Source organism: Mytilus galloprovincialis, chromosome 4 (assembly GCF_965363235.1).
Source record: "Mytilus galloprovincialis chromosome 4, xbMytGall1.hap1.1, whole genome shotgun sequence".
Lineage (NCBI taxonomy): Eukaryota > Metazoa > Mollusca > Bivalvia > Mytilida > Mytilidae > Mytilus > Mytilus galloprovincialis.
This window is the reverse complement of record NC_134841.1, coordinates 22,537,906-22,560,276: the sequence shown is the minus strand read 5'-3', so window position 1 is coordinate 22,560,276 and position 22,371 is coordinate 22,537,906. Positions and strand designations below refer to the sequence as shown.

The following is a 22,371-nucleotide window of genomic DNA, read 5'->3' as shown; positions in this document are numbered from 1 at the left end:
TATTCGTTTGATGTGTTTTATCATTTGATTTTGCCACATGATAGGGACTTTCCGTTTTTTTAACTTTCCTCGGAGTTCAGTATTTTTGTGATTTTGCTTTTTACATTATATTTTCCTGTTTTATTTATCTTTATGTAAGTTAAAAATAACATATAGTGTTACAAAGATATAAGGAACATGAAGATTTTTTAGCCCGCCTTATCGATTTAAACTATTCCCATCATGTCTGAGATAAATAGCGAGTCCATTACCGAGCTGTCCGATCATTCTTTGTTCAAATTAATAGGAACACATTTATATTCTGACACCGTCTACCCTTCTTTCTATTTCACAGTTACTATTTTTTTTTTATTCAAAAGTGGCTCGTTATTAAGTGCTTATTGTTATGAAATGTGATGTATGGTTAAACTTCACAATGATTAAATCAGGGGAAATAGGCATATGTGTGTAAAGTTTGATTTACTGGTTGATGTCGTCTATTGAACTGTCCAGTTTTTGGGATATTCGTGTTATCTGTCGGTGCGATTGATGATATTTGATTAAGATAATTATGTGTACAAGTATAATAATGATTTTAATTTCAGGAATTTATTATGTCATACTCTTTCTCTGTTGTTTTTTTTTTTAAGTCGAATAAAACAAAAGGAGTCTTAATGGTTTTCGTGGTTTTTTTTAACTCTCTGTGTGTTATTATGGCACGAAGACTTTTGAAAGGTATAGCTTCCCGATTTCAATTTAAGACGACATAATTTTTTTGTCAGCACGTGTTTTCGCTTTTGTTTTTCCTCGTTGGTACATCAGGGATTTTTTTATCTCGTGATAGCATGCTTGCTTTGAGTGAAGTTATCTAAATACTGTTATATTGTAGATAAACAATAAGAATTAGAAAAAGGCTACTCGAATTAAATAAGCCTTCAACCTCCTTTCATTATAATATTTAAATATAAACTACAGTCATAGGAAAAAAGTGAGTTCCCACTCAAAAAATGTCCTACCATTTCACCCAAAATCGAAATTTTTCAAAAACTTATAACCAATGCAAGTCAATCTATGAGCGATTTTTATAAAATAGATACCATAAGATGCAGAAATGTCTGTAGTTTTATTTTTTAGGGTAACTTGGTAATAATGTTTTGAAAACTATCGATTTTATTTGAAATGATAGGACTTTTTTTGAGTGGGAACTCACTTTTGTCCAACGACTTACATCATTACAAATAGAATATTGCATTACAGTAACTGTAAATGTCTAGTAAACTATAGTTAGTAAAGAAATGACTCTTTTAATGGTTGTTTTGTTGGGTTAAAATCGCAATGAAGATTTCAAAAATTCCATCTATATTTGTCTAGTACATTAATGCGTTATGCTTCTGATATAATCAGACTTTTCTTTTTAAAGAGTTCGTATGACTCGTCGTACGGAAGTATAGTCATCTAAAGCATCTTAATGACGACCTGTAAATGACATGTAAATATTTCATAGGCGGTGACATTTTTATTATATCTTTTTTCTCATTTAAGTAAACGATTGTTTACTTTGTCAGTAGCTGCTTTTAGAATAATAAGATATAAATGTAGAAGTTTTTATTCTCTTTAGGATGATGGACACAATTTAGCTTGTACCTTATATAAGATATGGATACTTGAAACAATCAAGTCTCTTATCGTTATTGTGTATTTTTTGTAATTTTTTACTTCAAATTGGCATTATCGTAAAGAATCATTTTTTAAAAGCGTGATTTCATATTCACGAAGGAGGGATTCCATATTCATCACTAGCCAAGTAGTCAGCACTTCGGTGTTGACATTAATATCAATTATATGATCATTTTTATAAATTAACTGTTTGCAAAAGTAGGAGTTATTCAAACTATTAAGGATCTTCTTATCCCAGACATAGATTACCTTAGCCCTATTTGGAACAACATTTTGGAATTTGGGTCCTCAAGTGTTCTAAGTTATACTTGTTTGGTTTTCTAACTTTTTTTAACTGAGCGTCACTGATGAGTCATATGTAGACGGAACGCGCGTCTGGTGTATCAAATTATAAGCATGATACCTTTGATACATATTAACCCTTTATAGTAATATGGCACGCAGGAACCACATAAATTTACGAAATTATCGTAGACAATCTATTATCATATATGCATTAACGTTCGACAATCGACCATAATTTCCCCATTATTTATCATTTACCCTTTATTCTCGTACAGGACACACACGATGATATGCTCCTTTTTGGAAAATGAAGCTTTCAGCGGCATATTTCCGATACTATTGACCTGAACTTCCATTACATTTCTCTGTCTACCGCGCTTGTTTTCGTATTTACTTTCCATTACATTTCTTTGCCTACCGCGTTTGGTTTCGTATTTACTATTTTACATACAAACTGGAATCTGCTTGTATTATCATTATTGCGTAGTAATCAACCGGGAACTAGTTTACAATAAAACATTTTGACCTGTTCATATGTTTATTGTTATTAAATGGTATTTTTGAGCTTTCTCTTTGTTATATTTTTCATATTTATTCAAGCTTTCGCTTTTATGTACGTAATAAACAAATAGATCCGTTTTGACATGGTTCTGGACTTTTCACACACCAATGATCAGCAATCGCCAGACAAAATAGTTATCCTAAATAATGTCAGCCTTTCTTGCCATTTTAACTAAACAACCATTAAAAAAGTATTAATCGGAATCATCTTGACATCCATTGGATAGATTCTGGTCTTTATCCAGATTTACGAAGTTTTGAATAACCGGAAATTAGTAATACGGTTATACCAACGCGGTGCGTATGAATCGTCTGATGACACATGGTCTCCGGTCCTTCTTATTACCAAAAAGATCGAAGTGTACCAACGATGTTGTTAAGATACTCATAAATCTATTTTTATAACTTTATTGATTATGTGAAGTGAACTCAAACATTGTTAGAACATTAATAAATACATATAATTAATCGGGGGGGGGGGGGGGGGGGGAATTAATAGTCTTTTCGTTTTACAAACAACTGCCTTTATTATAAGAAAATATAATGTGTCCGTGTTGGTCCACTTTCTACTGGTTATAAGACAGATCGAACTACCAGAATATTGAGACTGGTTTACGTTTCTGTTTCGCTTTCTCATGATTAATGTATAATTATCATTCTCGATAGTTTAGACTTCGTTACGTTTGTACACATTAATTTGACGATCTTTTACTTGTCAATCTAAACTTCAAATATGTTCAAATAACATAGAAAGGACGTTATATTTCTTACTAGTGCGGTCGGGCTAGCGATAATTAAAATTTAATAGTCCCGAGCGGTGTTTTACTTGGTTGAATGTCAATACACTCACAGTTAGAGTTAGCCTTCACTTGCTTTTCTACAATAATTGTTGCGTGGTATTCTTTAAATTTCTCGGCAGTTATTGTTCTCTTCGGACATGCTTTTTCGAGGAATTCGTCTGGTTCAGTAGCGTGGATTAGCCCCTCAACCACGTTTTACATAAATACTGACTTTGGCTTCAACGCCTTGTTCGACCTTGTCTGGAGATCTTGTTGTAGTTCCAGTTTTGCAAGCATTTTGGAGACGTATCCATCCTCTCTTGACTTGTAATCTCTGGTGATTAATTTTGCCGCTTGACATGTATCCTTTCAAGCTTGTTTATTTTTGTTACCGGGCAGAAGTCGCATACCTTATGGCTCCATATTAATTTATGAGATCCTTTCCTAAAGGTTTAGTTCATTGTTCTAATCTGACACAAATTTCAATAACTATAATGCCACCCAAGTTGAATATATGGTGACCCACTATAACAGCATAATTACTTGGAATTGTGTTTAATACCATGATGGCTCAATGGGCATTGGCATAAACTTAAATGGAGACAGAAATTTGACATGAAAGATGGTGGGTTAGTGCAAAATAAAAAAACTAGCTTACTATGATATATGGTTAAAGAATGATTATCAATTATATGGGTCATGGGCAGAGTTGTTATAAAATATCAATATTGCAGAGAAGTGGTTTCAACAGATATCTATGTAATGTGTAACTTAAGTCTGTATTCTTGATTTAGACAAACGTAATTGCAAGAAAAAAATTACACATTACTTAGAATAATTTAGATCATTCAGTCTTTATTTAGTACATTTTGTATGTACAAAAGAACAGCCAGTAGTCATTGGATATTGTAGATCATTTAAATAGTCATGACCTATTTATTAGTATAAAAGAACAGCTAGTAGTCATTGGATATTGTAGATCATTCCAGTATTCTTTACCTATTAATTTGTACAAACAAAAAAAAACAGCCAGTAGTCATTGGATACTGTAGATCATTCAGGTAGTCTTGACCTATTTATTTCTACAAAAAAAAACCCAGCCAGTAGTCATTGGATACTGTAGATCATTCAAGTAGTCTTCACTCTTGACCTATTCATTTGTACTAAAAAAAACCAGTAATTTGTCATCTTCACTTCACACACACAAACACACAATCACACACACATATACGAGACATGTTGCAATGTTAAACTTATTACGGTATGTGAAAATCAAGACTTGCATAAAAATATCCTAATATTAGTGGCGTCATTTTTCCTCAGAGCTTTCAGCTCTTTGATTATGTTTTGCTCTTTCCATAATTATTCGTAATGAATGGGGTCCGCTTTTCTTTAAGTAACGTTTCAATAAGGGTTTTACTTTCTACTTTTACAAGTGTTTAGAATTTATAATTATTAATTATTACGATGAACAAAATTGATTAAAACAAATGCCCTTTGTATTATTAAAATTCATCAAATCTGTCAAATTGATTGTTGAAATAGATATTTTATATCAAAAAGGGGAAAAACTCAACATTTCTAATGACAGAAACCATTCATCAATTAAAATAAAAAAAAAAAAAGTTCAAAGCAGACAATAAACCATGATTTTTTTTTCTTTTTTAATTAATCCATATATATTTAATGGAAGTGACAAATAAACAGTTTTTTCGTCAATATTTTTGTAAGGTTTTTATGACCCGTGTCATTTCTTGTAGCTTACAAGGAGATATTAAAGGTAATTATTAATTACATGAGTGTGAAATGCATGTTCTAACATTAAGTCGTTACTAAACAATAAGAAAACAATGATATGCTATGCGTCGTGTATAATTGAAACATCAGTTATATGTTAGCCTCCGGGAGGTGTAGTACGTGAATTAATTACAAAGAGAACGAGGACTTGACAACCTGACATTATTTAATTTCATTTCAACTGTAGTGTTCTCGGTAATATGAGGTTCACTCAAAGTATGGGTTAGATACTGAAGTGTTTGACCAGTAGTGGTGCTGTGAATGACTGAGTGATAAGACCGGGATAGAGTCCTAAATTTACCACCAATCGATGATGGAGTTACAATTTACTTTAACAGCGCTTTTCGTTTTCGTTTTCTTCTTGGAGATAAGTGCGTATACTCCTAACGCATGCACAAGATGTCAGAATACTAATACTTGCAAGCCGCCAAATTGTGTATGTTGTTCGAATGATATGCCTTTGCCATACAAGGAAGTTCCTCAGATGGTATTCTTTACTTTTGACGATGCAATTACTCCTCAGGTTGCAGGATTCTATAGACAATTATTTGATTCAAGTCGCAGAAATCCCAATGGATGCCCGGTTTCCATGACATTGTTTATCTCACATTCCAATACTGTTTACAGTTTAGTAAGAGAATTTTACCAAAAAGGATTTGAGATTGCTTCTCATAGTGTATCACATGGACATCCTAAAACGTCAACATTTAAAGACGAAGCACTGAAACAAAAACAGAATTTAGCGAGAATGGCGAGAATTCCACATACAAGAATCAAGGGATGGAGAAGCCCATTTCTTGAACCACTCGGAGATGCTCAACCAAACATGCTTCATGGACTAGGATACTCATATGATGCAACGCTTACAATAAGCAAAAAGACATTAAAAGAGAAGCCACCGGTTCCGTTTACTTTGGATTATGGGTGGCCGTACGACTGCAAGATTAAACCGTGTCCGCGAAAACAGCATAGGGGATTCTGGGAAGTTCCGGTTATTTCTTTGATGGATTATTTACAAAGGTTTGATTGTGTATATGTTGATGGATGTAATAATCCTCCACCGGACGAGGAAGCTGCATTTCGTTTTCTGTGGGATAATTTCCAGAGTTACTACAAGACTAACAAAGCACCATTTGGTATTAATATGCACGCGTCGTGGTTCTTTTATCCAGACAGGCTGAAGGCTATGGACCGATTTATCCGTGAATTGACACGTTTAGATGATGTGTACGTTGTTTCTGTAAAACAAGTTATAGAATGGCTGAGGAATCCAGTTAAACTTCAAGACGTTAGCAGTTTTGGACCTTGGAGTTGTAATAATGCAAACGGTAATGGAACAGGAAGTCAAACTGCATTTGATCTTAGGAATAAACAAATAGAACAAAGATTACAAGAACTGCGGCATGAAAGATACGTGAAACAGGAAACTGATTTCTTACAAAAACATCACACTTGGAACATGCAGCAAGCTGCTAAAAAAGCTGCAACTGCAAAACTTTCCCAATATCCAAATTACCAACAAAGAACTCCGCAAACACGATTTTACGCACAACAGCATCCGATAGTATCGTCTGGTCGAACATCATCTGCAATGACATGGCAGCAAATGCTTGTGGCACATTCAAGAAAACAACACGCCCAATCGAGACCAAGGTATGCACAGCAGTCCCACCGACCAGGATTCTCGCCTAGAGTAGGTATAAACCTAAATGTACCTCAAGTACGTCCTCCACCTGCTCCAAAACGTATGATTAGACCAGTTAGTAAAAACAGTGATCCTAGACGAAAACAAATCATGCTCAAAGAACGAAAGCGAATCCGTGAACAACAACGAATTGCGGCAGAAAATCGATTAAAACAAACAATAAAGCTACAGGATGCTAACTCAAATGTACCAACACCTATTATTAGTAGTGTTTCGGACTCTAAATCAAATAAAATTGTCAGTAATGTACCAAGAAAACATTTTCAAACGAGAACAAACATTAATATGAATTATGAAAGACGTGTGGTTGCTACAAGAAATAACGTAATTTTGAACCCAGCCAAACATATACAGACACAAAGCGGAGTATCAAAGCCAGGTAATTATGTAAATGTACCAAAGAGGCAGCAATTATCTAGAAGGCAAATGACGTTGAACGAAGAAATAAAAAGTGTTCCAAAGTTTGTTCATCGCAAGCCTGTAGAAACTGTTATAAGCAAACCTAATTTACATGATAGTGTGCAAACACCTGTGAAACGAGAAAGAATTAAACCAAAACCATCACCCAAGAAATCTGTGCAATCTGTAGTCTCGCCAGGTACTGAGAAACCAAAGAGAAAATATTATAGTGCACCGAATGTACAGATGATCGGTGGATCGTGGAACTTATTCAATATGAAAAATTCAGACATGAAAATTCCATGGAGAAGTTGGATTACTGAAACTCGTAAAGATAGAAGAATTGAAAACAAAACAAAAGTCCAAGCAAAAATTATAAATTCTGATGTGAAAATTGAAGACAAAAATTTAAAGAAAACGAAAACACAACAAATGATGTCACCAAAAGAATGGAAGAATGACACGGTACAAACGGAAATACTTTCTACTAAAGCACCAAGTATAAGTAAAACTATAAAACCAATAAATTCGTCAAAGGCTAACATGGCAGTTGTCGAAAATATAGTAAAACCGGATATAAATTTGACACATTCCGGACAAGAAACGTCAACTCCGGCGTTAAACAATTGTCAACAAAATGTTAATTGTTTTTTACCTGACTGTTTATGCATGACAAACAAAAATCCGTTTGAAATAAAAAGAAACGAAATTCCCCAAATTGTGTACATCACTTTTGAAGGAGATATAAATTTTCTTTCCTATTCAAAAATGAGGTCTTTATTCAAGTCTCAGAGAATAAACCCAAATGGTTGCCCTATCAGTCCAACCTTCTTTGTTTCCGAATCAGGAAGTAGTTATAGTCTTGCGAGAAATCTTCAACGTTATGGTACTGAAATAGCCATGCGTGGCTCTAAAACCCATTACATGGACAAGGCTTCACTTACATCTGACATTGACAAGCAAATACAGAACTTTGTACAACGGATTGGAAATCAGGGAAGGTCACTTACTGGATTTAGAAGTCCTGATTTGAAAATTCTCGGTGATGAACAGTTTGAATTTTTCAAAAACAAATCTATTTACGATTCTTCCTTAGTTCTCGATCGGTCAATGAAAGCTTTCCCATTTACTTTGGATTTCGGTTTGGAAAAACACTGTAAAGATATGAATGTGTGTCAACTGAATGGACATCAAGGAATTTGGGAGGTTCCCATCATTCCTCTTTTTGGATTTAACCAATCTGAACCTTGCTTGTATGCCGATGAATGTTCCAGTCAGCCAACCAACACCAAAGAGACTTACCAGTACTTGTTAAAGAACTTTGAAAAATACTATCATAACAACCGAGCACCATTTGGGTTACATTTAAAGCAAAACTGGTTTCATTGGTCGTCTAGTAAAAATTTGGCCGGACTGAGTAAATTTCTTGATACCATACTGGAATATAATGATGTTTATATTGTGACTATATCAGATATGATAGAATGGCTTAAAAAACCTACAAAAATTTCAGATATATCAAAAACCAATATATGGAATTGTTAATGTATACGTTCCAAATGTATATCGGATATCTAGAGCTTTAATTGACTTTTGAAAGGTGCATTGAAAATATGATGTATGCGCCCCCTATCAAGCATTGCTGACCTTATGCTTTCTTGGACAATCAAATCAAAAACGGTATATCATGCTGTTTTAATCCTATCTCTATTGTTTTATGACAAAATTGATTTATTATTTAAACATGGAAACCATATCAATTCCATAAAGCAGTACTGATCAACTTCAATTAAAAAGAAACAAAAAATATATCTGTGATAACAATTTTCATCAGTCATTATTTGCGTCCAATAAATATTTATATAAATTGGCTAATGTATAATAAAAAGGGCATATCAAACTGAAGTGTAACAGAAATGTTTATTGTTTTAGAACAGTATAAGACCAAGGCGTTATCTCGTGAGAAAAACAAACATCAGTTAAACATTATGCATAGATAAAACAATACAAAAATAGATGACTCAAATATAATAAACATTAAACATCACGTAAAGTCCTGTATATAAGACAACTTTCAATGATATACGTAATACAGCATTACCTGGTATAATGAGATGTAGCATTAAATACTGTACATGAAACAAATATATATCATTTTGTGTGTTTGTTAATTCTGCATTGGCAAGATGTAACGGGGGAGAATTGAGATCTCATTTAACATTTTTCACATCGCCGTATGTATACGCATGTCCAATTCAGGAGCCCCTTGCATTTGTTATTCATGTATCTTTTTTAAATTTTAGTTCATTTGTGTGTTTCGGAGTTTAGTGAGACGTTCATTTTTGTCGAGCCTTCGACTTTAGTCGAAAAAGCGAGACTAAGCGATCCTACATTCCGTCGTCGCCGGTGTCGTCGTCGGCGGCGTCCACAAATATTCACTCTGTGGTTAAAGTTTTTGAAATTTGAATAACTTTCTCAAACGATCCTGGATTTCTACCAAACTTGGACAGAAGCTTGTTTATGATCAAAAGATAGTATCCAGAAGTAAATTTTGTAAAAATAAAATTCCATTTTTTCCGTATTTTACTTATAAATGGACTTAGATTTTCTGCCAGGAAACAATACATTCACTCTGTGGTTAAACTTTTTAAATTTTAATAACTTTCTTATTCTATTTTGGATTTGTACCAAACTTGGACAGAAGCTTGTTTATGATCAAAAGCTAGTATCTAGAAGGAAATTTTGTAAAAAAATTAATCAATTTTTTTGTATTTTACTTTTAAAGTGACTTAGATTTGCTGCGAAACAACACATTCACTCTGTGGTTTAACTTTTTAAAATTTTAATAACTTTCTTATACTATTTTGGATTTGTACCAAACTTGGAAAGAAGCTTGTTTATGATCAAAAGCTAGTATCTAGAAGGAAATTTTGTTTTCTTCTAGTTAACATTACATTCAGTGTGCAGTTAAATTTTTAAACATTTATTACATAAACTATCCTGGATTTTTACCAAACTTGGACAGAAGCTTCTTACAATCAAAAGATAGTATCAACAGGAATATTTTATTGATTTGTTTCTTCATTTTTGTTGAGCTTGCGATAAACAGAAAGAGTAGGCGAGACATTGGGTTCCGCAGAACCCTTACAAATTTTTCACTGAACTAGTACACATTTGTGTTTAGGGGTCAGCTGAAGGCCCACTCCGGATGTGGGATTTTCTCGCTGTGTTGATGACCCGTCGGTGGCCTTTGGTCGTTTTCTACTTTTTGGTTGGGTTGTTGTATATTTGACACATTCCTCATTCTCAATTGAGATAAAAGGCACATACATTTGACTTACATAAAGGTTATATCATGTATTGCACGTAGTTAAAAAAAACAGATCGTTTGCTCAAGGAGAGACGAAATATACCAGAGGGACATTCAAACTCATACGTCAAAAATAAACTGACAACGCCATGACGAGAAAAGGACAAGTCCTTCAGACAAAAAACAACATTAAAAACTAAAGCTTAAGCAACATGAACCCTACCGTAATTTTGGGGTAATCTCGGGTGATCCAGAAGGGTAAACAGATTCAGCTCCACTTGCTATTGTTTTAATCATTAATAACACCTTATGTTCTTTGATGGCCATGTACAGGCCTTGTTCATACTTGTATTATCATTGTTATTTTTTTTATAATTTGCTTCTGATGCTTCGGATGACTTGGCTATAATAGTATTAATTGTGATTATGCAACTGGATATTTTAAAATAATAAGATGGAAGTAATCAACATCCAATATTTTCCTGTATTACTACATGTATCAATCAACACTGAAATACAGTAATTAAAGATACGAAGGTTTTATCATGAAGTTCTACATACACGTTTCGACGACGTAAGACACATCAACGGTGAAAGTTTTAACCCATAAAATTGAAATATATCATTTTCTTCATATATAGTTGATTGTAAACTGAAATTTTACTCTGATCTGAAAAAAAAATGGTTTTCTACTCCTACTGTGTCTGAATTCGTATAATAAAAGGAAAGGTTAAGGTATATATATATGGGATTAAAAGGGGAACCTGGTTTTATACAGACCAGCATTGTTCTTTATTTGATGAGTTATCAGCACTGCACTTACATATGATCGACATACATAAATAAACTATTACATACATTGAACTTACGGCAATAAAAGTCGAATTTGATTGTAGTGCTTATTGTTTTAAATCAGTATCGTGTCGTCTCAATTATAAACCACAAATCCCAAAAGTATTGATGACAAAAGGTTGTCGCATACAGTCATGACAATGCTTTGATGAGGTGTTAATTTGATTGACAATTTACAATATTACTACATATTTTACATTTATATATGTATATAATTGATACATATTTTTCTGAATGGCAGATTGTACATCAGAAATAATTTACAGTAACATTTTTGTGTCAGACTAAGTGACAATAGGAAACCGATGAAATAGACATGATAAACAATGCGCTAAAACATCTTAATTGACAGGAGAAAAAGAGGAATTTCATACTGGCTTTCTTATAAAAAAAAATCTAAATTTGTGACTCCCTTTAGAATACTAGTACATTGAATATTTTTTTTTTCCTATAAGGATGTTTGCGTTTTCGCAAATATTTGGCAGTCTTTGTTAAGTTAATGTATTATGAAGAACGTGTCTCAGTGGCGGATCCAGAAATTTTCATAAGTGGGGGCCCACTGACTGACCTAAGAGGAGGCCCGCTCCAGTCACGCTTCAGTGATTCCCTATATAAGCAACCAAATTTTTTCCCAAAAAGGGGGGGGCCGGGCCCCCTGGGCCCCCCTAAATCCGCCTCTGTGTCTTGTATGATTCAGACACTCGCTTATTGATAGACGTATGTGTATAGATGGGGTTTTCTTTTTAAGTTTTATTGTGTCATCGGACAGTTGCTTCAATGAAGAAGGCATCTTATACACATTTATAATTTAGAAAAAAAGAAATCAACTAGCTTATGAAATATGAAACAATAAGAATTTGAAAGACAATAGCTATTTCATATTTATAATGGAAAATTTACAATGCGTGGAGAATTTTCCACAATAAAAATGTGGACACATGGAAAAATATAACAGTCATGTTTACTAGCTAAATGGTTTAACATGATTCAATAAGTCTGATTAGTGACTTCAAATTTTAAAAAAAGTGAGTTAACAAGCAAAATATATTTCAATTAAAAAAAAAACTAAATTTATAGGCTTTATCAAGTTTTTGTATCGAAAAAATTCAACCTTGTGATTTTTTTCTAGTTAGAATAATGTATTTACTGTTCTCTTATAAAGTATAGAATACTTTTAGAAATATTAAACTTGTGCTAAACATTATTTTTAAGTCAACAATAAACAAATAAAAAAAAAAATCAAGAAAACCATGATAGTTATGAGAATTTTCAAACTGTTTATAAGAAATTCCTACAAAAAGTCCGTACAATTCAGTTATAGGACAAAAAAGGTGAAACGTATTATACGTCAACAGTAAATTAGTAGATGAGATTATCGGAGACATCTCTCTGTTAGGGAAACCCCAATAGAGGTAGCACAACAGTATAATTCACTTACAATTGGGCGTTTGTGTCTTTTAAATAGATAAACAGCTTTGTCATTTAAAATCCATTACATTGGATAAAGTACTAAACTAGGATTAAATACTAAAGAAACATCTCCAAAAGATAAGTTAAAGCACCATAAGCTGCATGTTTCAAAATGGTTATACTTAAAGGAGAATTTACTATTCTTATTTTTATATACAATAAGGATAATCAGCTTGTGAGATATATGAAATGATGGTTTATTTCTAAAGTTCTCTTTACGATGAAGTCATATACTAGTCCATTGAATAATATACCAGTTAAAGTTGCAAATAATCTCTTTGATTCATTAGTTAAACTCATAGCCTTATATAATTCAGATGTTAAATTTTTGAACTCCTATATAACAAATTTTAGAACCAAAAAAAGGGCAAATAACTCTGGAAAATAATTGGACCCTTTTTATTTCATTGATAAAACACCTTTAGAAAAGTTACACCTACAGTTTTGTAGATATACAATTGGTATAAGAAAAACTTCACTAAATTTAGGTGCAAGAGCTGATCTGGGGAGACTTCCTCTGGAACTAAATATTAAATTTCAATCTATATTGTATCTTTTATTGTCAATTGTCTCAAAACTTAGGCTTGGCAGGAATTTATTCTTGGTTCTCATATGTAAAACATATAGTAGAAGAAGCTGGTATGGATTTGGACACTTTGAAAACATATTCCTCACAAAAGATAACTAAAAATATAACAAATAATTAAAATTGAAGCATTTTTATGAAAAACAAGAAAATGATAAATTATCAGATATAACAGCAAACTCACTATTTATAAACATGTAAAAATAAGTAATACAGAAGAAAAATATTTAACTTGCTCAAAACTTGAATTCAGAAAACTTATAACAACATTTAGATTAAGTGAACATAATTTATTAATTATAGAAAAGGGAAGATACCTTAAAATACCAAGAGAACAAATTGAAGATGAAATTCATTTCTATTTGTTTTGTAATAGAAACCATAATAATAGAAAAGTTTATTTTGATATTTTGATAAATGAGAATATCCACTTGATAAATATAAATGACTTAGATAAAATTAGTTTAAACATATTTATTAAGAGTGGATTGGGAAACAAATTTTGCAACTAATATAATTGATCCCTTTCCACTTTGCGGGTGCGAGTGCTGCCCTATAGTGGCATTAGCCTGCTCTTTTTCGAAATCTACAAGGATGTCTTTAACGTGCAAGAGATATGGCTCTCTCTTAACACGGGCCAGCCTTTTATCGTTCCTTTCCGACGAACTATATCATCGTTTCCTCAAGACCATACTCGCAAATGGTGTCAAGGGAGAGCCGGAAATTCAGTCCCTGAAATTTTCATCCCGAACCGGCAATCGAACCAGGAACCTTTGTGTTAGTAGTCCGATGCAGTAACCACTTTAGATAAAATAACATATATACTCAACCAAATTTCATACATTCAGGTAAATAAGCTAGGAAGCAGTTTATTGATCTGAGGACAGGGAACTCTTGAAATATTTACTTTTATTGTGTATATTAATGATCTTGTAAAATTTTATTTTCATTTTGTTATGTTGTGTCACATACTATAAATATGTAGTTTTATGGCAATAGATATTTGAATTGACTTGTTTATTTCAACATAAAGAGTTTACAAAATACTCTACAAAACTGTGACTCACAAACCGCAACCAACAGTAACCACTGGATTACATGTTCCTGGTTTGAGATAGGGATACTATAAGTGCCTTATTGGGATAAACACATATATGAGCAAACCCCCAAAACCTCCTTCCCTCCTCTTTATGTTTTCCTTGGGTGTAAATATAAATACACACAAAACAGTTGACTAATCATATCGGAACTATAGTAATAAAAACAAACATACAAGTAACCAAAAGCTAATTCAAAGACATTAAGACATTAAACAGTACTCCCTTAATTGATTGAGTATATAAATGCCATAAGCAGTATGACAAATTCATGACCATCAGTCTCTTTACCATTGTTATATTCTGTAAAGGTGTAAACTAAAACTGAATATTTGATAAATTTTGTTTTTTTCATGCAAGTATAGTTTAGTCAGTTAACAAGATAATTAATTACCACCTTAAATGTTAATTTATTTTATATCATGCAACTTATTATGACCTTAACAATTTTTAATGAATATACCGAACAATTAGTCTACGAGAATTATGTAATTTGTTTCCGCTTCAGAACATCTATATACCTTTTGGTTTATTTCTGTAAATTTTGCACATCATTTTGTTTTCATGACATTATCAGATCATGTTGTTTGGTTTAATTGCCAATGATATAATTAGCCAACAATGTCAAAATGAAGCTGATTTATAAAGAAATCGTAGGTCACTGCGGCCTTCAACAATGAGGAAAATTATTACTGCTTAGTCGGATATAAACGGTCTGACAAGTAAACAATGTAAAACAATTCAGACGAAAAGTGTAACGGCCTGATTTTATGTGATAAAATTAAACAGAAACACATATGACAGAGAGTAACCAACGAAAACACTAAATTGTAGGTTGCTTACTTGGGACCGGCAACCAAAATCTCGGGACTGAAACAAAAAATGGAGGTGTTAAACAATGCCATGTATTGTGAGATCTCAACCCTTCCTTATACCTGTAGACAATACAGAATAAACATATACACATAGTATTTCAAAAAATTCAAAATTTTGTAAACAGTTAATATATGCGTACATGTAGTGTACCGGTCCGTTAAGGCAATTTAAGCATGACAAGCAGATGTTAATTTATTCAGGGAATACGCTGTAATTAAACATGAAACTTGTAAATACAAGTAAACTGTAATTAAAAATAAAGCTTGTAAATATGAATTATAGAGGTTAAAGTTGTATGTCAGTGAAACCGCAACTCTATAATAAAACAAAACAATTTTCGTCTGATACGAATATTTATTCCTTATAAAACTCAACACAGTTACTGTGTATCAAAGCAGCAATATTAGCAAACTGGTATGTGTTACAAGATGATGGGGACATGAAACTGCATGAAACTTTCGTCAGATAGAGATAATCTGCAAGTTGAGATATTTCTCAATAGAATTATTGTCAGAAATAGTTCCTTTTTTTGCCCTATAAACTGCAAAAAAAAAGTTCCAATGATGAGGATAACATTTTCTAGATTGCTTTTCAATTTTTTCAAATATGTATTCACATAAATACGTCAGAGATAGGTTTAGTTTAAACATATTTTATTTACTCAAAGCAAAATGGATTGGACACAAGTAAGCCATACTTATGAAGTCCGCTCCGAATGACAATAATTTACAATACAATATAAATTATGAGCATGCAATATCAAAATAAACAATATTTTACGAGTCTATCAATTGAGAAAAAAAATTAAACAGAAATAAATGTAAACGTTGAAAACAACCGGATGATGATGATAATGAGGACGTGGATGTACCGTAAATACATTTTCTACATAACAAGAAATCTCTCAGACCTTTTAATAAATTCGAATACGTGTTTGAATATATTCACGTTTTGTTCATACGAGAGATTTGGATTACCAGATGTCAGTAACTTAACATTCAGTATAAGGTCATCAGGAAGCCGTCTTAGATTGTTCATCAGAATTTCTCTCTGGTGTGTATATAAAGAGCAGTCGAAAAGGAAATGGTGTACAGTCTCAATGTTACATCCACAAAAGCAAGATGGATCAGCAATTATATTGACACTAAACAAGTCATAGTTCAAGAAAGATGAGTAGCATCTGAATTGTGTTAGAATCATATTTAGTTTCCTCGGTCCATATAGATAGTGCTTAGGTACATCTTTATTTGTGGTATTTAACCTTTTTAATTGGATTTTAAACTTTGATATAGAGTCTGATTTTCGAAGGGACAAATCGGTATGATTCCATAGGTTAATAGTTGATGGTATAAAAGATTCTTTAGTAAGAGATAATCTACAAAAAGGAACAATGATATCATTGCCAATTCTCAAGGGATATGCAGTTGTGCTCTGTACACTAGGTGGAACAAGTTTGCATAGATAATCCGGAGCTTGGTTATGTTGAATGTTATAAAACATTTGTAATTTTCGTCTTTTCCTCCTGTCAGCTAAAGTTTCCCACCCAATTTCCTCATACAGAATTTTAGATTTTGTAAATATAGGCAAACCAATAACTATTCTAGCAGCTTCTAGCTGCAAACTTTCAAGTTTATGAACATATCCTATCCCGCAATTATCCCAGACTTCAGTTGCATATTCAAAAATTGGTCTTATAAATACTAAATAGAGTTTTTCTAAGTTTTTCCTACAAAGTTGATACTTGAGTTTTCTCAGGATATTTAAATGTTTCGTAACACTGACGTGAACACAATCTGAGCCGAGTTTAGATACACTCTAAAATTCATAATTTTAGTTAGATAATTCTGTAAACTTACATTGTTGGCAATATATTTATATAAATAACACTTAGATGAAATGTTCATTTGATCATTCAAAGTCTGTTTTGATTGATTATATACGTTTTTACAAATAATAATAAATTGTCTTGATTATACCAAATCTTATTTAATTTAAGTTAAAAGGTTATTTTAATGAGAGAAATTTATGTATTACTGAAAAATTATTACACCGGGATTTTCGATATCACAAACTAGTCAAAACATTAACTAAATTTTATCATCGGTATAAGGACATCATTCGTAAATATAGCTCAAAAAACATGCAGACTTCTCATACGTTCAGGTATTTCACATCCAATTTTTCATGGAAATATTCTTTATAAAGCACAAAAATGTCAGTATTCACCTCAGAAACTTACTAAACCTTTAAATAGACTTATTAAGAAGGGATATAGTTACGATACTGTTGTCAGGTCATTAAAGATTGCATATTTTGGAGTTAATATTGATTCAATTATAGGGTCTTTGCAACGGACCTAAACACATTTATTCAAAAACCAGTTGTTGGCATGACACGGGTTATGTTAGTCATATCTGTTATGATGGTATGATACTAAACCCCTAACGGGAAGGATTGTGCCTAATATTCATATGATGAAATCATAATCTTTCAATCAGTTTAATTAAAGTCTGGAGCTGGCATATCAGTTAACTGCTAGTAGTCTGTTATTATTTATGTATTATTGTCATTTTGTTTATTTTGTTTGGTTACATCTTCTGACATCAGACTCGGACTTTTCTTGAACTGAATTTTAATGTGCATATTGTTATGCGTTTACTTTTCTACATTGGCTAGAGGTATAGGGGGAGGGTTCAGATCTCATAAACATGTTTAACCCCGCCGTATTTTGGCGCCTGTCCCAAGTCAGGAGCCTCTGGCCTTTGTTAGTTTTGTATTACTTTAATTTTAGTTTCTTGTGTACAATTTGGAAATTAGTATGGCGTTCATTATCACTGAACTAGTATATATTTGTTTAGGGGCCAGCTGAAGGACGCCTCCGGGTTCGGGAATTTCTCGCTACATTGAAGACCTGTTGGTGACCTTCTGCTGTTGTTTTTTCTATGGTCGGGTTGTTGTCTCTTTGACACATTCCCCATTTCTATACTCAATTTTATTGTTGTAGTTGATCAATCCAACTCCGTCTAATACAAAAGAAAATTATAAAGTTGTTCACTGTAGCAGTTTTTAAGAATGCAGTTGCTTGTGGATAACAATTATAACCAGAACTTCACTATTTTGTACATTCTAAAATATATCAAAGAATATCTACCCAATTCAAAATAAACCATAACATATGTTTTACGCTGTTTGACACCTTATATATTTTAGCAAAAATCAAGTTAAATTTTTCGATATTTTTAGCTTGATGAAAAAGCCCCATATTATAATATAATATAGAATACTACTAATGTTAGTATCAAACAAATTCAAATACAATGACAAAACCTTCGACTTTAAACCAAAAACAGCTTTTCTAGTTTGCTCAGCTAAATATTTTTGAGCTTTAGCAAATTTACCATTCAAATTTACCAGTACACCAAGGTAACAAAATTCAATAATGATGTCAAAATCCTTGCCATCATAATATCAAATTTCTTCGTCTTTCACAAAACCTCCGTTTCTAAATACCATAATTTTTGTTTTGTCAATATTTACAGTCAAACCTGATTTACAAGTATATAATAATAATATGTCTTACATATCTTGCAAGCCAATAACTGAATCAGAAAATAAAATCATGTCATTAGTAAAACTAATGATAAATCTTGTACTTCATATGGTATATTACTATAACGTAGGAATTCCATTTCAAAGTCATTGACATATAACGAAAAATGTATAGGAGAAAGAACTTTCCCTTGCATAAGACCAACTGAACATGAAAACTGCTCAGAAACAAACCTATCAATTTACACACACATTTCTACTGTAGAATACTTTGATTTTAAAACAGACAGCAATTGCATGTTATACCAACTCTTGATAGTTTCTACCATAAGTTAAGTCTGGTTACGGAGTCAAATGCCTGTTTGAAGTCAACGAAACAGCAATATAAACGTTTTTTTCTTGGAACGTGCTTTCTGGGCGAGTGTCAACAAACATTAAATTGTACCAACAGTGCTGATTGCGTATCTGTAATAATATCATTATACTCAGACCTTTTTTTAAGTCTTGAATTTATAATAGATGTAAACAGTTTGTCTAAATTACTGACAAAACTGATTCCACGATAGTTCGCTGGATATGACAAGTCGTTTTTTTTTAAAACAGAAATTAACTCTGCGAGTGCCCAAGATTTCGGAAATGTCCTGATGCTAGTATCTTATTTAATATTTCCTCTAGGAACGGTAGCAGAATATACCATCAATACTATGACTTTTATCACGTTAAAGATTAGAAATACACTAATAATAAGTTCATCATATGTTGTGTTGGAAAGGGTCTCTGGAGTATCGACTGTCACATTAATACCATCGTTTATGACCAAAGGAGTAGGTCCAGTAAGGCACTTTTTAGGCCAAAAAATATAGCAGTTTTACAAAATTGTTAAAATGTAAACTTTTAGATATTTATTGGAAAGTAGAATACTTTTGCTACATAAATGTGGGCTGTTTTTTAAAATACGATGCACATATATCGGGTACTAGCATCATTAAGTCATGCTAAATTGCTGAAATATTCATAATTTTAGGATTTTCGTTAAAGTTTAGACGGTTTCCGTCTTAAATGGAAGTGGACGCATTTGTGATCATTCATAAAAAGACTATGCAGTATGGGCTTTGCTTATTGTTGAAGGCAGTACGGTGACTTATAGTTGTTAATGTCTGTGTCATTGTGGTCTCTTGTGGATAGTTGTCTCATTGGCAATCATACCACATCTTCTTTTTATATATATAAGGTTGAGGATGAACACGGCCACTTTTATTTTTGACACAAAAACATCTGCAAAGTGACATATTATGGCATATTTGATAGATTTTTCAAGTTTAAGCTTTTTTAGCGTCTTTAGTGACTAAATCAGTTCAAATCTTTTATTTAAAATAATTGAATTGATGTTTAAAAGTGTCCAAAATCTTTCATCAAATGAACCTGGAATTTGAGGCCAAAATCGGCCCTTTATATCGGATCTACTCCTTTCTAAAATGCTCGAGGAAATCTGAAAGTGACGCATCAGAAGTTTTGGCTCTTTTTTTTTGAAAAAAGTTTATAATATTTCTTTGGGTCGCTTTTACCCAACGCAGCTATCATATCACCCTCTTGACATTTATATTTTCGTTTTAGTTTATTTTCCAAACGCTTGTATTGTCTTTTAGATGATGATTTTCAACATGTTTGTCTCATTAAATTAAATTGATAACCCATTTTAATGATACTGATATATAGATTATAACTGTAGCATGTCTGGAGAAAGGATTGTATTCGATAAAATTTTCTACTTTAGGAAATGCCTGTACTAACTCGGACATATGACAGTTGCTATCTGTTCATTTGATTGTTTGAGCATTTGACTTTCCATATTGAATTTTCAATGCAGTACAGTATTTTGTAATTTTACTTTTTGATATGTTATTAATAAACTCATTATAGATACCAGGATGGAATTTTGTACGTGCGTTTCGTCCACAAAAGACTCGTCAGTGACGATCGAATCCAAAAAAGTTAAAAATGTCAAATGAGGTACGAAGTTGAAGAGCATTAAGGACCAAAACTCCTAAATGTTTCGCCAAATACAGCTAAGATAATTCCTCCCTGAGGTAGAAAAGCCTTAGTAATTCAAATATTCAAAAGTTTTGTAATCAGTTAATTGATCAATATCACCATATTCATTTCCGCACAGAAGTACTGACTACTGGGCTGATAATACCTTCGGTAAATTAAAATTCCACCAGCAATGGCATCGACCCAGTGGTTGTAAATAAATTCATCATAGATACAAGGATTAAATATTGCATTTACGCCATACGCGCATCATGATAACTTCTAAATAGTCCTTTCAATCTAGGATAAATTTGACCCTAACCTTGAAGTAATTGCAACAGAAGATTTTAAGCTTTAATCTTTAGCGTTATATCCCAAATATACACAGAACAAAGTCCCATAAAATCTTACTTGAAATTTTTTTTTTAAAAATCATGATGCTAAAATTCATATGGAGATTTGCATTGATAAGGAAGATAACTCTGCAAAAAAGGCAGAAATACCAATAAAAATTGATTCAAAATTATAACTAAACAGCTTCTATTCAACATATCGAATTTATTCTTGATATTTTAACCGTCTTTAGAGTATAACAAACAACTCTAAAGGTGTTTTAATATCTTTTTAAAGCTGCAACTTAGTTTTCATTAGTTGACCGTTTATTAGATTTATCAGCATGTCAAGGTAAGGAAACTCAAATTGAATAAAACTAATTAAGCATATATTCTTCTTTTTGCGGTTGAAAGTTTTTTTTCAACAAGTTAGATACCGAACAAATATAATGAAAAGATATAAACAATACCAAATATTAACATTATTTTTTTTCAAAATGGTCACACAACCATAAATTTGCAACTTCATTAATCAAAACTGTGCAAAAGAATAAAAAAAAAACACTTCGGTTTTGTAAATTGCATGAGCAGGATATTATATAATATAGTCAAGTACGAACTTATAACTTAATCAAAGTATCATATTTTACATGAATTTTAAGAAGATCAACCAAAACCTGACAAAAAACCCTCATTTTTGAGGAGTTATCTCCCTTTCAAATGTTAATTTCCATCAAAATTTATAATGCAAAATTTGAGTTTTCCTAAAATTAAATTTTATGGGACCCTTTTCTGTGTATATTTTGGGTTTAATGCTGTAGATTAGAACTAAAACATTTTCTGTTGCAATTAGTTTGAGGTTCAAACTTAGTTTGAATGGACTAAAATCCATTAATTTAATATACCGCAAAGATTCAAAATATAATTATGTACATAAACGTTTTGTCACTGGTTATGGCCCTATACCCTTTACCATTATATAAGTATAAACCTTTGAAATATTTCGACTTCGATTGAAAAAAGGTTTGGTTATAACTTTTCTGTAAACTTCCAAATTGTTTATGTATTTCAGTTACAGCGAAAACA

General features: G+C 32.1%; 1 protein-coding gene across 1 annotated transcript; it reads left to right on the top strand.

Annotated features, from left to right (window-relative positions):
- The first annotated feature begins 5,211 nt into the window (after nucleotides 1–5,211).
- On the top strand, nucleotides 5,212–9,087 carry LOC143071642 (uncharacterized). The gene has a single exon (XM_076246104.1). It carries the CDS (start codon nucleotides 5,389–5,391, stop codon nucleotides 8,725–8,727), a length of 3,339 nt encoding a protein of 1,112 aa, XP_076102219.1. The 5' UTR covers nucleotides 5,212–5,388; the 3' UTR covers nucleotides 8,728–9,087.
- The last annotated feature ends 13,284 nt before the right edge of the window (nucleotides 9,088–22,371 follow it).